The 16,151-nt window shown below is 45.5% G+C and overlaps 1 protein-coding gene across 1 annotated transcript in view; it reads right to left on the bottom strand.

The window, feature by feature from the left end:
- Positions 1-4,672: 4,672 nt before the first annotated feature.
- TTC1 (tetratricopeptide repeat domain 1) overlaps positions 4,673-16,151 on the bottom strand; it is a 55,657-nt gene continuing 44,178 nt past the window's right edge. Inside the window, exons 7-8 of the mRNA XM_007171441.3 lie at positions 14,117-14,171; positions 4,673-5,301 (exon numbers count right to left, since the gene is read on the bottom strand). Coding sequence (XP_007171503.2) covers positions 5,168-5,301; positions 14,117-14,171 — 189 coding nt within the window. The 3' untranslated portion in view covers positions 4,673-5,167. The remainder of the gene's footprint in view (positions 5,302-14,116; positions 14,172-16,151) is intronic.

Here is a 16,151-nt window from a genome sequence, read left to right as displayed (position 1 = left end):
GTCCGGCTGAATTAACTTCTGTGTGATGGAGCTTATTCCTAGCTTGTAGCCCTCAGAGGGTTGAGAAATTAGAAGAAAATGGAATATTCTTATCATAGAATATTTCAAACATTTGTAAAGGTAGACTACAACAAACCCCATATACCCATCCCTCCCTTCAACAATTACCAACTCTTAGCCAGGAAGATTGAAATTTTTGATACTTTGAAACATGAGGACATCCTCACTAGTTTTCATAAACTAATTTTATCATTAGTTTCTTTGATTGCCCTTTGAAGGGTCTTAAGCAGTCACTCTGATGCTCTATGGTTTATTTTAGCCCCACCTCTTGGACTGGCTGGTAGCAAGTAGTCCATTTCTCATTTTCAGCAGTATTAATGGACTTGGTCTAGTGTGGGCTCAAGACTGCTCTCCAGACAACATAAAGTGACTGGAAACCTCCCTTCTCTGCGTAGCTGTGCACCTCCCTGAAAGAACAGAATTTCCAGCCACTTCTGGAAGTATGTGGTGGAATGTCCACACACTTCCTTTTTTAAAGGTGATGGAAGGACTAAGCTTGTTACTACTAAAGTGCAGAGGGGGCAGGCTGAAAAGGGTCATAAAACATCTCACTGAAATTGCTTCCAGGAGATTTTACTAGGGTGTGGGGTGCGTATCGAGTACACAGTATACACCCACAGAAGTAGAAGAGGAAGAGTACAGCGTCTTAAGGAATAGTGGAGGGATGAGGCAGGGAGGTGAAAGGCAGGGTCAAAAGCGGAAGTGATCAGAGAGCAACACCGACAGAACAGTGGGCTGGTGGCGACCGCTGGGCTGCAGGCTCGGTCGCACCAAGGAGACTGAGCTCGGGCAGCCGCAGGCTTTCCCTTCACACAGCGGGAACACACAGAGAGCCGAGAGGGAAAGGGCAGGCGCTTAATTAAGCTGCTCATTTCTCCTGTCCTGTCTCAGATGTGCACTCTGGTTTGGAGGGTTACTGGGCCCTTCCCTTTAAAGACCTTTCTCAAGAAGATTAAAGCAGCCATTAACTTGCACGGCTGTTCCCATCCTCCTTGGTCTCCTATCACACACAGCCTTCCCTTTTGACATTCCAAGTTTTGCTAAACCAGTTGTAAAAGACAATTTGGAGGTCTGCTTAGCTCTTGGGAACAGACAACCTTCCAAATACGCCTTCCAATCAGGTTCACATGTAACAGCCGCTGCCGGCTCCCCCATTCCACGGCGGTCCAATCAGACCGGAACACGCCTCCATAAAGCCCCTGTGCCTGGTCTTCCTAAAGCAGTCTGGATTCTAGCCTGAGAGCTGTGTGAGATGTAACTCAGCGATACGCTTGGAAACCACCACAGAGACCTGAGGAGCACCAGAAATAATCACCAGGCCCGGCAACATTTCCTAAAGCAGTTCCCTACCTTCAACTACACAAAGTGTTGTAGGACTCAACAAACATTCACGCCTTTGACTGTACCTGAGTAACTCTGGAGGTCCAGTGTGTGAAGTCTTGTCAGTTTACTGAAGCTCACACGAGGCCCGGGCTGCAATGTTCAGGTCATTAGCTAGCAGGCTTGGCCACTCCCAGCCTCCACATCTCGGCATGGTGTTAACATTCTCTAGGCCTATAAGCACAACAACTCAATAAGAGAGGGTGTTTGGGTGGTGGTGGGGGGCGGGGGGTGGGGACTAGGAGCTAAAGGGCAGGGGAACGAGAAACCAGCTGCAGTGCTTGTGATGGAAGGAAGACGCGTGTGGAAAGTAAGAGTTCTTAGAAAAAGAGGTGGGATTTTAAGACTGGGATTCAACCATACTTCCATGATGTGTGGAAAATGAACTAATCCACAGTACACCCTGCACAGAAAAACTACCATTCAAGTGTGAATTTGTTGTAGTGACAGTGCCATTTCCTGGGCAAGCCTTCTGCAGAGGCTCCCATGAACGGAAAAGCTGCTCATGTGAGAACTGGGAGACGGTGTGGAAACATATACGGAGAACACAAGATGACCTGGGAGCAGGAAGGGAGCCTGAAACTAGAGGAAAAGTTGGGGATTTCTGAAAGTCTCAAGACAAATCCTTGTAAATATACAAGATGCAAAAATGAAAATTTAAAAACCAGGAGGCAGGGCTTCCCTGGTGGCGCAGTGGTTAAGAATCCGCCTGCCAATGCAGGGGACACGGGTTCAAGCCCTGGTCCGGGAAGATCCCACATGCCACGGAGCAACTAAGCCCGTGCGCCACAACTACTGAGCCTGCGCTCTAGAGCCCGTGCTCCGCAACAAGCCACCACAGTGAAGAGCAGCACCCGCTCGCCGCAACTAGAGAAAGCCCGTGCAGCAACAAAGATCCAACGCAGACAAAAATTAAAAAAAAAAAACAAAAACAAACAAAAAAACTGGAGGCATATGTTTACAGGCCAGGTTGAATGATCACCATCTGAGGACATTCTACGTGGCTGCACAAGATGCGCTCGACCAGCTTAAAGGGACTCTTTACGAATGTCTTTTTAAGTGTCAAAAAAACAGATACTAAATGAAGGCCACAGAATCTAGAGACGTTTGGATAGAATGGTTGTTCACTTTCAGACCACTTCTCGTGGAACATCCTTTAATACCAATTTACTAAATTTCTAGTAAAGCAGTAGCTGCTGGTGCTGTTAAGAATATAAATATGGCCCTTACCTTCCGGAAGCTCTTGGTCTATTCATGGAGGCAGATAGGGAATAGATCATAGTATTTTTAAACATGTGTTTGAGCCTTCAAGGAAATTCTAGAAGGAGATCCAAAATTATTTTGATCCATTGCAATGTCACTGGCATAAGTATATATACGATGTCACAGTGTGATTACCTTAAAAGTAAATTCTGGTATACCTTTTTTGTGTGTGTGTGAGGGGAGGAAGGCATCACAGAATTTTAAATCATACATCTTAGCAACAGGCCACCTTCCTCCCTTGTACGTACACTCTTCCTACTTTTCAACCCTTTCAGGATTTTTCTGTAGGTTTGAACAAACATTTTCAAAAGGTTTGAATCTATCTTTTCTTCTAGATTTTGGAAGCAGAAAAGTAACAGTGATAGATAAACTCCTTGGCTTAAGCAAACTCACACCTACTTAGGTTTCCTTCCTTTCCTTTCCAGGTATATTACTTGGCCCAATCACTAGAAGCACTTAATATTGGCCTTGTTTGGCCTCCTTTAAGATTTCAGCGAGGAAGGGGGGAGGAGGAGGAAGGATGCCTGAGAAGCAAAACCTCTACCCCCTGCAGCAATGGTACTGTCTTAAGAAAGGCTGCTTCTAGGCAGACAGGTTTATTTCCTATTCCTTGGAGACTCAGATAGCCTTCAGGAATCTCAGCCCTGACCTTTGCTTAATCTCAGCAACTGAGCTCAAAAGTCATCATCTGACAAAGTGGTTTTCAAGGTGGTCCAAGGCTCCCCAGGGGTTCCTGAGACCCTTTCATAAGAGGTTATTTGCATCATTCTGTCACAAGTACACAGGTATGCAGAATTTTCCAGGCTACATGACATGTGATATCATGACAAAATGAGTACGTAAGCAGATGTGAGAATCCTTCTATATTCTATCAAGCCACACGTTAAAGACATTTGCAAAAATGTAAAACGATGTCTCTCTTCTTACTAAAATGTGATTTTTAGATTTTTTCTAAAATACTTGTATTAACATAAAACGTATTTTGTTATTTTTAAAGGAATTAATATTTAAGAAATTTCTGTTTTAATTTCGAATACGGTAAATACGAAGAGATGTAATCCACATAAACCAAAGCACTCTTTAAATTGTTTTGAGTGTGGAGGGGTCCTGAGATCCAGAGGTCTGAGAAGGGCTGCTCCTGCTGGGGCAGCAGTGCACAGCACAGGATGCACTCATCACCGCCGGGTGGGCCCCACGGCTTTCAGCTAAGCTTTCTGTACAACTTGTACGATTTCTCACACACACCTTTCGGGAAACATCAGATGCCAGATTTATCATAAAGACAGCAAAGCAAAATTAAAAACCACATTCTCCTTCTCCCTTTCCCCTTATAAAGTGTATGAGGAATTCCATTTCAACCTGGGAGAAAGGCTTAGCAAATCACAAAGTGTGGATACAGCATATGATTCCACTGCCTACCAGCGCACGCTGAGGGGCTTTGAGGAACAGAGCAAAAGAACAGCACAATTCTTAACAATGGGAGCATGCCTACTGCATGTCACTTACAGAATTATACGTGTACTTCATTTCTAAGATGAAACCTGCATGTCACTGCCCTTGACACTCAAACCATAACAATTAAAAGCTTTTCACCAGCACTGATGACTAGAAAAAAAAAAAAATCTACCTTTGAAACTTCTGGGTTCATGGAGTCTAAAAGAATATGGTTTTGTTCTGGGATTCACATACCACCATTCCTGAATGAAGCTATTTTAAGTTGAAATTACTAAGATTGATACTTGGTCAAAAACACTGATTTCATAATTATCTGCACAAACCTGGAGAGGCCCGGGACAGCTTGTAAGGTGGAGTTTCTGAATCCTAATACATGGTAGGATGGTCAGCTCTTCAAGATTATCTTCAAGGTGGCAACTAAGACTCTGGGCAGACTTGTGGAATCCAGTAACACTGCTCAAAACCAACACCGCTTTAGCTGTCGTTATGGGGACAAAATTCACAACCCAGCTCAGACTGTCACACAAAGCGTTTATTACCACAGAGGAAATTAGGAGATGTTGGAGCCCACGCAGGGCAGCCTGGGCAGTGTGTGCGATCGGGGCGAGGGGACAGCAGGTGGGGACCCCCTCGATCGTGGTTGGGCAGTCTCCGACCGGCAGGTTTGCTCGGCCCAGGAGACTCCAGCTGGGCTTGTTTTTGTGGAGCTCGGGGAGGTGAGCCTTGACAAGCAGGCTTTCTCCCGGACAAAACAAAGAACAGCCAGAACCAAGGCAACAGCTGCACAGACACCACCTTAAAATGGAAATCAAATTAGGCTCATTACATCAGGAACTGCGTTTCACCCTGATCATAAAACAAGGGGGAGAAGGGAGCACTGGCCTCTACTAGATAGCCTGTCTTTGAGATAAGATGCTGTTAAACGTTAAACATTGGCAGGGCCTTTCCCCTTGCTAACACAAGCAGCATACAATTTCCAAGCCAGCTTTAAAAGCCATTGTTATCTTTGTTATCTGTTATTATTTGGATTTTGAACAAAATTGATGGAGTAGGAGCCAGTAGAGGAATCCTGTTTGATCTGGAAATTCTCTGTGGAGAGTCCAAAAGGCCGAAGAACCAAGTTCCCAAGATCTTTTAGTTTACCTGCAATGTAAAAGGAAAAAGTCCAGTAAATACAGGGAGTCAGCAGAAGCAGGAAAACCCCAACTGCCTCACTATCTGATTACAAAATAAAAAGAGAATCTGCAGTTAAAAAGAAACTCCTGCTTTTAAAATTATGAAACCCTCAGCCCCCAATGTACAGCAGAGCAATCACCTCACCGCCGTCCACCCTGAGCCGTGGCTTGCGTAGAGGAGCACGAGGGAGCCCGGCTGCGACAGCAAAGCCTCCTGTCCAGACTGGCCAGAGCCCCCAGGGGACAGGCTCTGGGATGAGCAATGGGCTGCTCTTCCTGGGGCCTGATGGCCAAGCCTGGCAGGGAGGGCCAAGGACCCCCAAGTCTGTTCTCCATGAAACAGCAGAGCGACTTGCTGAATCTAATTCCACTCTGTGGATTTCTACTGAACCTGGGTTCAAACTCAAGAGCCTCCTGCTTTTCCAAGTCTTAGCTTCCATACCGAACTCATCATTTCTCGGGAAACGGGAGATCTTGTTCTCTTGCACAGCACCATCACCTCGATAGCCCAGTCTCCCTCCCCAAGTTTCAGGCTTTCCTTGTTAATCACCAGGTGAGTTCATGTCATAAAGATGAAATGAAGACACACAGTATAACCGTGGATTTTTATGCTGATTCTCCATACAAGACGGCCATGGAGTTTATACAGAAGTTGGAGTTTCCAGGACATCTGAGAGATTTACAGGGATATGTGGGCAACAGGATGGAATATCTGAAGCTAGGAGTGTTTTGGAAAATCTTGGCGAGGATGGGTGAATACGTATTTCAACCACTTCTAAACTGTTCTAATTTTTCTTGCAGGTCTGCTTCCAATGGAGACGAGGATGAGGGTAAAAGGGAAAGAAACCCCATATCATCAGAGGTACAGGTTCCTTCCCACCTTGCCCTTGTTAGCAGCTTTGTCCCTCTGAGGGCTCCCACCTTGAAACAAACCCCAGGTAAAGAACTTAAGGATGCATGGCCTTTAAATGTCAAGGCCTTTTCTAGCAACTCTTGGAAACTTTGGACTCAGTCTAAGATTTAGCCCCCTGGGAGCTCACCATATTCACGGTAAGTTCCCAAAACCCAGACTGACCACTCTCCAGGCAGGCTTCCCAAACTTCAACCTGGAACACATATGCTCAGTGCTGCTGATTAAGGAGAATCACCGGCACAGGCCTTGCCCCTGCGCACAGGTGGCAGCACAGAGAGGCCCAGAGCACTGCTGCAGGTAGATGGAAGCGTGAATAGGGGATCGCAACAAGCCAAGAAAACAGAGGGCCCCCACCCCCACCCCAGAGAGCGTGAGTTAGCCAGAACTTGGGCAGTCTGTCTGTCTTGGGGCTGAAGAGAGAGGAGAGAGGACAGGGAGGAAGCAAACATTTAAAGAAGCCCAATAAAATGTCACTGCTGGCACGATTCTTGGCTCTTCTGACACGGAGTGAGTAAAGTAAGAAGGAGCCTCAAGGGCCACTCACGTCACAGTCCCCAGGAAGAGCCTGTCCCAGGGCCACTGTGGACTGTCGACCAAGCCAGGGGCCACCACCTGGGTTGGAGGGATCACTGCAAGTCCACCTCGACTGCCAGAACAACAATTCGAAGCGCAAATGTACATATTACTTGGTATCTACTATAGGAGGCGCTGGGATCTAAAGAATACAAGTTATTCTTTGGCTTCTGAGATGCTCACAGCCTAGTGGGCAGCCAGACACAAGACTGAGGTGAGCCCAGAGGAGCTCTCAGGCCCGTTCAGGGGTGTGAGGAAGGCGTTTCAGGAGAGACGAGGCTCTGAAGGACGGGGAGCAGTTACTGAAGGTGGTGAGGAGGCCACTGCACCCTGGAGATGGCGGCAAAGCAAGGGCACAAGCATTCAAACTGCAGATGGAGAGGGGGCAGGGGGCCTTGTGTAGGCCCGGACTTTGCCTAACTGGCTGGAGGACCTGCCGCCACAAGGAGCCATGGAGTGGCACCCATGAACACGTGCTTCTCCAGATGCAGGGAGCACAGTCCCCTCCATGCAGAGGTCGAGGGTCCCACGGCTGTTCACAGTCAGTGACCGAGTGGGACAGGGACAGAGCCGGGACCCCTGTGACAGTTACTCTGGCTCCCCAATGGCTTTGCTGAAACGTCCCCGGCACCACCCTGCAGTGCAGGACTTCTCCGACCCAACTCCTCCCTCCTCTCGGGGATCTGACGGGGCTCCCACTCACATCCAGCTCCTGCCCCTCTGCCTCACTTTCCCTTGCAGGTGTTTCCTCCAATAAATCTCTTGTCTTTCTTTTTTTTAAATTTATTTTATTTATTTTTGGCTGCGCTTGGTCTTCGTTGCTGTGCGTGGGCTTTCTTTAGTTGAGGCGAGCGGGGGCTACTCTTTGTTGCAGTGCCCGGGCTTCTCATTGCGGTGGCTTGTCTCTGTTACAGAGCACGGGCTCTAGGAGCGCAAGCGCAGTAGTTGTGGCACACGGGCTTCGTTGCTCCACGGCATGTGGGATCTTCCCAGACCAGGGCTCGAACCTGTGTCCCCTGCACTGGCAGGAGGATTCTTAACCACTGCACCACCAGGGAAGCCCTCTCTTGTGTTTCTAATCAAATCTTGCCTTCTGTTTCTCCAAGGACCCAACCTACCACATATGGCATCATTCTTTTTTCCTTTTATTCTCGTATCTCTGCCTTTGTAACATTCCACAACAGCTTGACTATTATTGCCAGAACAGTAGAACAGGAGATGGGAAGTCTGCTTGCTAAACAGACAACGTACATGAAGTCCCTGGAAGGTAGCAGACACGTAAAAAAGACACATGATTAAATAGTCTTCACATTAGAGAAGACCTGAGGTTAACCTGACTTGAATTAATTCAACCAACATGTACTAAGTACATATGTGTGGCGGGGATGCAAAGATACAGGACACTGTCTTTACACCAAAATAAGCTGGAAGATACGACACACACAGAAGCCAGTTCACATGTAGCTGAGATATAAAATGCTATGAGAGTCAATAAGAAGAAGATGCCCTCCAGCTTGGGCAGGGAGGAGGGAGATCTGGCAGAGCTGTGTGTGTGCGAGCCTGCGTTTCAATCACCACCAAAGGACAGGCAGGACTGCAACCACTTGAGACGGAGGGAGTGGGCAGTGCAGGCAAAAATGGTAGGACCAGACGTACGGAGACAGGCAGGCCGGGGGGGGGCAGTGCGTCCAAAGGGCTGAAAGGGAGGTGGGAGGGCGCGGCGAAGGCCACTGATGGTTTGAGAACAGCTTTCAGGGTTAATAATGCTACGGGGCAAAGTGAAGAATAAGCCACAAGAGGAGAGCCTGGAGGTGGTTCTGACAGAAAGTTGGTGAGACATAACGGGAAAGAGGCCGTTTAATTCACTGAACAAACATCTGATGTCTATACTGTCGGGTGAAGAAGCTCTGAAATTAGGGGTATGGAAATAACAGACACAAACTATATATATAAAATAGATAAGCAACAAGGATATACCGGGAATTATACCCATTATCTTGTAATAGCCTCAAATGGTGTATAATCTGCAAAAGTACTGAATCGCTATGCTGTGCACCTGAAACTAACACAATATTGTAAATCAACTACACTTCAATTTAAAAAAGCTCTGAAATTAGCGTAGGGCCAATGGGAACATAAGGAAATAGAGCACAACATTAAGGTACAACCAACAAGTTTTCGTGTCTACAAGATTCACCTTTTACTGTTTATGATGGTGGTAGAGACACACCTTCAGCAGAGATCATGCTCCTTCCTGGCTCTGCACACAATCACACACGCACGTATCTTCCTGCTGCTGTTCACAGTCAGGTTGGGCGCTCAGAGACAAGGGCAGCTTCGCTGAACCCAAGACAGGATCATCTGCCAAACTAGCCTATCTGCCACACTTTCCACTGGCTGCCAAATCCCACCCCTCCCCTTATCTGGGCAGTATTAGGTTCCTTTATTTCCCCTTGTAGCAAATCTGACACCCTGACTCAGCCTGAATGTGTCCACATGTCCCTAAACTGTTAGGATCTCATCTGTAAGAGATCCCATGGCAAAGAGAAGAGTCCAACACTGCCTGTGCTCAGACAAGAACATTTATGACTAGAGATCAAGGCTTGGCACTGGATCCAGTTCTGATAAGTATTAATTTCTGTGTCTCCAAGCAACACTGTATTATAAAAACCCAACTGACTCATTACACATAATTTCTCTTCGGAGATACCGACTGTGCAGTAGTCAGTTTACCATCAGGAGAGCCTGGAAGGCCATTTGTTTTCACCTCCTTAAGATCACTGAGCTTGGGCCCAGTGGAATAGATCCTTTAGGACTTTCTCCTATTAGGAGAACCAAATTGCATCCAAGTGAATCCTGACACTGCATTTCCTCTTATGAGGCAGAAAACTAAGCCATGAAGCTGTGACTCTTGCTTTCCTCTGAGCAAAAGGCAAATTAAGAGAGCACAAAATAGAGAAAATAAAATTCACACTCAATTCAAATGCTTATATATTAGTTAGCTCTTGGGTGAAAGTGGAAGTGGAAGTGGAAAGAAGCCTTACCAAGAACTACCAAAGAGCAGAAGCTACAGGAGCAGCAACTAGGTAATGAAGCAAAAAGCAGGGCATCAAAACCCCAAAAGTGACATTCCCTACTGAGGGGGTGACAGCAACATGAACTGGCTGAGAGATGCTCCAGTGGCCAGAGCACATGGCATGGCAAGTGTACAGTCTGTAATGAGTACTGGGCAGGGCAGCAGGAAGAGAAATGTGAAAAAAAGAGCCTGGATTTCCATACCCACATGTATGGCTTCAGCAGTTTTAAGGGACAGTAACAATTTCGAGGCTCTCTTGTGATATTCGTCAAGGGAGCTGATTCTAGGACCCTCTATCACTTGCAGAGAAGCACACAATGCGCAGGAGTAGCCAAAAAAGATCTGTTGCATCCTCACAATGACAATGAACAAGTTACTTCTGGCTCCAAATCTAGCTTTTGAACATGGAACATACAAGGTGGTATTCTTAATTCAGTTCACAACTACACACTCATTAGGATGCTAATGGCCAGGAGTGAACACCTGAGTAACGTCAGGAATCAGGAGACCAGCAACATGTTCCAAGAAGGTGGAAGGAGGGCATGGTACAAGTGGAAAACCTGGGCTGGATGCGGAACAAGGCCCGTGTGTGCCGTGCAGCTGGGTGCCAGTGAAAGGAAGGTAGGGTTTCTGGGGCAGTGCCTCACCCACGTCTCTTGATCCTTCGGGGGAATCAAAGAGTTTTATGTTACAGTTCTAGGTTTTCCAGGTCAGGACAGCCTCTCGACTGAGGTAGGAAGAGCAGATCTCCCGGAATGGTTGGAACAGAAGCTAAATGCTCTGAGCCTCTTGGGGTGCTCTGTCCAGGACACCTTTCCCGCCTCACCACACCACTGACTAAACCCTTAAGTCATTTCCTGGCTGTAACAGCCGCCAGGCTATCTTCCCAGAAAAAGGACAAAAGGAAGCACTCCAGTTACTGACCCCTTTCCTCAAATCTAAAGTCAGCATGATTGTCCCCTCTCTGGCAAGGACTGTGGCACTATGAGTGATTGCCACCCTGGGTCTCCACTCCTGCTCTAAGGATGACATTTATAAATGACAGACTAAGAAGAGAGGAGCAAGTATGTTCTACCCATTCATAATTCCAATTAGAAATTTTTTTCCCAAGAAGGGGGGTATGTAGCTCTTCTTTCTAACAAAAAGGAAGTCAAGTTACAGAGAGAAAAGGAAAAGCAAGTCAACATTATCAAACAAACTTGAAGACAATCTCATTTTGTTAAATAATCACATAACTTAGTAAATGCCAGTGACAAATGGTGTTAGTTTTAAAAATCTTTAACTGCCAATCTTCCAGCAGAAGCCATCATTCCCAGAGAAACTAGCACTAAAAATCATGCAGTCCACTGCAAAAAGCTTGCTCAGAACTTCTAAGCAAGTGACGTTACTCTGTGCTTCTAGAGGGACCAGCCTCCAAAAATCTCAAAGCACATGAATCAAACCTGGTTCATCGGGGCTTCCCTGGTGGCGCAGTGGTTGAGAATCTGCCTGCTAATGCAGGGGACACGGGTTCGAGCCCTGGTCTGGGAAGATCCCACATGCCACGGAGCAGCTGGGCCCGTGAGCCACAACTACTGAGCCTGCGCGTCTGGAGCCTGTGCCCCGCAACAGGAGGGGCCGCGATAGTGAGAGGCCCGCGCACCGCGATGAAGAGCGGTCCCTGCACCGCGATGAAGAGTGGCCCCCACTTGCCGTAACTAGAGAAAGCCCTCGCACGAACCGAAGACCCAACAGAGCCAAAAATAAAGAAATAAATAAAGTAGCTATAAAAAAAAAAAAAAAAAAAAAAAAAACCTGGTTCATCTGTAACAAGGAAGGAAGAACACCAGAAAGCTCTTGTGGGGCTGAGAGTGATTTCTCCCTTTAAGGCTCTCCTACAGGAGGTGACACCCAGCACCAATATTTTATTCATGATCCTTATATTCATTAAGAATATAAAGGAAGGGGCTTCCCTGGTGGCGCAGTGGTTAAGAATCTGCCTGCCAATGCAGGGGACATGGGTTCAAGCCCTGGTCCGGGAAGATCCCACATGCCGTGGAGCAACTAAGCCCGTGCATCAGAACTACTGAGCCTGCGCTCCAGAGCCCGTGAGCCACAACTACTGAGCCCATGCGCCACAACTACTGGAGCCCATGCGCCTAGAGCCCATGTTCCACAAGAGAAGCCACCACAATGAGAAGCCCATGCACTGCAATGAAGAGCAGCCCCTGCTCATTGCAACTAGAGAAAACCTGCGTGCAGCAAGGAAGACCCAACACAGACAAAAGTAATAATAAAAAAAAAGAAAAAAAAGAATATAAAAGAGTCCAGCCATTCAGACTACTGATGTGTAACAACAAACTGACATATTATTTACCAAGCAACTTAAGTTGTTTACGAAGGGAACAACATAAGTAAAAGCCAAAGCCACAAGACAGGAAACATCAGCTCATTAGAATTTAGAGTGGCAAGGACAGATGGAAGTTTTGATTCCATCTGGAACTGACAATGGCAGTAAGATTCAATTTATACCTATCCCTTTATCTTTCCATATTGGTTCAAAACAAATGGACCTAGAGACCAGTGCCTAAGTGTCTTTTCCAAATCCACTATGCTCATTCACCAAGTCATCTCTTTCAGCATGAAATCCAGCTCAGCTAAATGCAAACTCTTTCTTTCTTTCCTTTTTTTTTTTTTTTTTTTTGCTAAAATAAAGCATCATTGTGAATAGGTAAGAAAATGTTCTTTTCCCTCTTCTTTGAAGAAAAAGTACCTCCAAAATAACTTTTCTGCTCAAACATGGTGTCAAATTTAATTAAACATGTAAATTAGGGAAAGAGCCAATTTTGGAAAAACTGAGGAAGGCTCCAGAAATCTCCCCAAGTCTGAAGCATCTCCCCTTGGAGTCTGAGTCTATCCAGCAGGGGCCGGAGGGCTTTGGATCGACTAGGTTAGTGGCTTCTTCTCAATCAACTTTGCTATCAGAGTGATCTTTGGGGAAATTTGTCTCATTCTCTGGATACTGATGCCTAAAGGCCATAAATGGCCAGGCTCAATTTATTTTAAATGATTTTCCTTTAGTCCCATGTGACTGCAATTCACAATATAGATTTAGAAAATATTCATAAGGAAAAATATATAGGAGGTCCTGAACAGAGAACTATCAGACAGGTTATAAGCAGACTATGCTGGGCAGGTCTCTGCCCAGGAGGCTTTATTCCCCTTAGTCAAGCAGACTGTTCATGAGAGGAACTCTCTAATTCCAACTATAAACATGCTTTGGCAAATACAAGAAGTAACTAAAACATGGGTCAAATGAAACCATTTCCCCAACCCCCCAACCCACAGTCTTTTCCCCCTTCCTATTTACTACTAATTCTTGCCCTCTCATGTGTTCTCAAACACTAAAGGGACTCTGAACGCCATTTTCAAAAGAAAAATCCCCTTGGTTTTGACATGGTATTGGCTTGTACTGATTGCATCCTAATGAACTTAAAACCTGAAGTTGGGACTTCCCTGGTGGGGCAGTGGTTAAGAATCCGCCTGCCAACGCAGGGGACACGGGTTCGAGCCCTGGTCTGGGAAGATCCCACATGCCACGGAGCAACTAAGCCCGTGCACCACAACTACTGAGCCCATGCTCCACAACTACTGAAGCCCGCGTGCCTAGAGCCTGTGCTCCACAACAAGAGAGGCCACTGCAACGAGAAGCCTGTGCACCGCAACGAAGAGTAGCCCCCGCTCGCCACAACTAGGGAAAGCCCACACACAGCAACGAAGACCCAATGCAGCCATTGGGTCTATAAATAAATAGATAGATAGATAAATAAAAAACACAAAAACCAAAAAACCTGAAGTTGTTTACTCAAATGAAGAAATTCAACTGTTTTTATGAAATTCATGATCTGAAACAGAGGTTGGTGGCAGCCCAGGTTGGGAGTTAATTATGTTTGCATTCTTGAAGGCAGGAAAATTTTCCAAAAAAAACAAACAAACAACACACACAAAATGGAAGTTTAGTTTTTGAAAAGCTGCTATCCACTCTAAACCAAACTGCTCCTTCTAGAGTTAAAAATGGCTAAGAACTCACTAGCCCCATGGTACTGGTGCCCACAACAAACGAAGGGCCCCAAAGCTATTTCTAACTGCTGTATTCTCCTCTAATGAATAAAAGTACTGATGGCCCCATCCCCAGCTTCCTAGCTATTTATGGTCAAGAGAAGGTAAGGAAAGCAGACTTACCTAACATATCTTCCTTTAGTCTTTCATTACGTTCCTCAATTTGCTTAGGTAACCTCTGAGGGAAAAAGCACCAAAACGTGGGTTGTGAAAATCTTTTGGCTTTATTTTGAATTTGAGAAACATTAAAAACCTCATGTGAAAGTGAGACCAGGTTAAGTACATATACATGAGCCTATTAAACATAGAGAAAAACAAATGTCTGTCTGCGGGGGAGCTACAGAGACAGGAGTTTGGTTTGGTTCAATGCTATATTCCCAGTTCTTAGCACAGTGGCCCAAGGAGGACCTCAATAAAAACTTGGTGAAACACACACACACACACACACACACACACACACACACACACACACACACAGAAAATGTCTGAAAGGATACAAACCAGATGTTTACAGGGGTATATTTAGGTGGTGGGATTATAGGTGATATTTATATTATTAATTTTTTTGCTCATTTGTATTTTTTAACTTGAAGTCCTTTCTTTACGTAATCTAATTTGTTGAGAAAGCATCAGATCGTCTCAGCCTTGGCACTACTGCTATTCTGGACTGGGTAACTGCTGTAGGGCTATCCTGTGCATCGCAGACTGTTTACAGCATCCCCGGCCCCCACCCACCAGATGCCAACAGTACCCTCCCAGTCATGACAAAGTGCCTCCCCACACGGCCAAATGTCCCCTGGAACCAAATCACCTCCAGCTGATCTAGATTAGAGTCTTCTATGGTCACTTTTAGCTCTGTAATTGCCCCCAAGTACTCTGGGAGTCCAGTATTAACTCAGTTGTAATAATTCAAGATAAAATAAATTCTTTATGCATATGACAGCTAGCTTTAAAAAAAGGCTCCCTTTCACGGAACTCTTAAAACTAATTTGACAAGGATAAAGGCTACCAAGAATTTAGCCAAGATTTTAAGAACTCTATTCCCTTTCCTCATGTCACATTTAAGTTAATTCTAACACCATTCAGAGATACGTTAAAAGTCAGATAAAGGATTAAAACTGCTTTCAAATTGCTTATGTATTTTAATTACCCCAACGAGCCCTTCTCCCATTATTCAAAAGATCTGTTGTTACTGAAGGAATTCACCTCAAGTGGGTATAAAAACAAAGCAAAACAAAACCCAAACCACCTAGAATATTAGTGCAGGGAGATGAGTCAACATTTCTCAGGTCAGCTTGGTGGAATAACAGTCCCATGAACTAGATGGGAACCTGTATAGCAGGGGCTCAGATGCCCTCAGGGGCCAGAGAGGAAATGTAAATAAGTAATGGACCGGGTGTAAGGCAATAGGACGGGCATGCTCAGCGTGGAATCGAGAGCTCCAGCTGAACGCCAGCGTGTGGGAGCTCAAGGAGGAGCCAGCCTGTCCGCATCTTCCAATTTCAAGAGGAGCCCGACTTAGATTTTTATCTAGTAAAATCTTTCCATTTGTAAATGCTGGCAAGTGCCCTCAATTCAAAAAACAAAACCGAGAACTGTGGCTTAAATAAAAGACTCCTGTAGCTCCCCGGCTCCTGACACCTCTGCTGCCACCTCTGCTGCGTACTGGGTTCAGAACGGACGTCTCCATCGTAATGGCCCTCTGAAAAGTCTGGCAGCGAAGAAACCTGTTTAGTTAAAGCCAGTGTTTGTCGAACTTACTTGAACACGCATTATTTTGGGGCAATAAGATATACACATCCAATACTGCAGTATATCCTTCAGAGTGTATGTTGCTCTGTGCGTTAGAGATAATCAAAGAGTGGTGCTAAAGGTAAAAGCACAAATCTGCAGTTATTTTTAAAGGGAGGAAAACCAGTAACATTTAGCTAACTTACAACTGACATAAAAAATATTATGTCATTTAGAAGCAAAAGGATTTTTAGTGCCAAGGACAAGAACTAGAGTCATTTTAAGAGAGATAAGAAAGTTAGTTTAAGATATATTCAATTGGAAATGTGCTGGCCATATGACAATGAATAGAAACTTGGTGACTGAGTAAGGAAAAGGATGAAAAGAAAACCAGAAATTTGTTACCTATAATATTAAGACTCACTCT

The sequence above is a fragment of the Balaenoptera acutorostrata genome, chromosome 2 (genome assembly GCF_949987535.1).
Source record: "Balaenoptera acutorostrata chromosome 2, mBalAcu1.1, whole genome shotgun sequence".
Taxonomy (NCBI): Eukaryota; Metazoa; Chordata; class Mammalia; order Artiodactyla; family Balaenopteridae; genus Balaenoptera; species Balaenoptera acutorostrata.
This window is presented reverse-complemented; position numbering and strand designations above follow the sequence as displayed.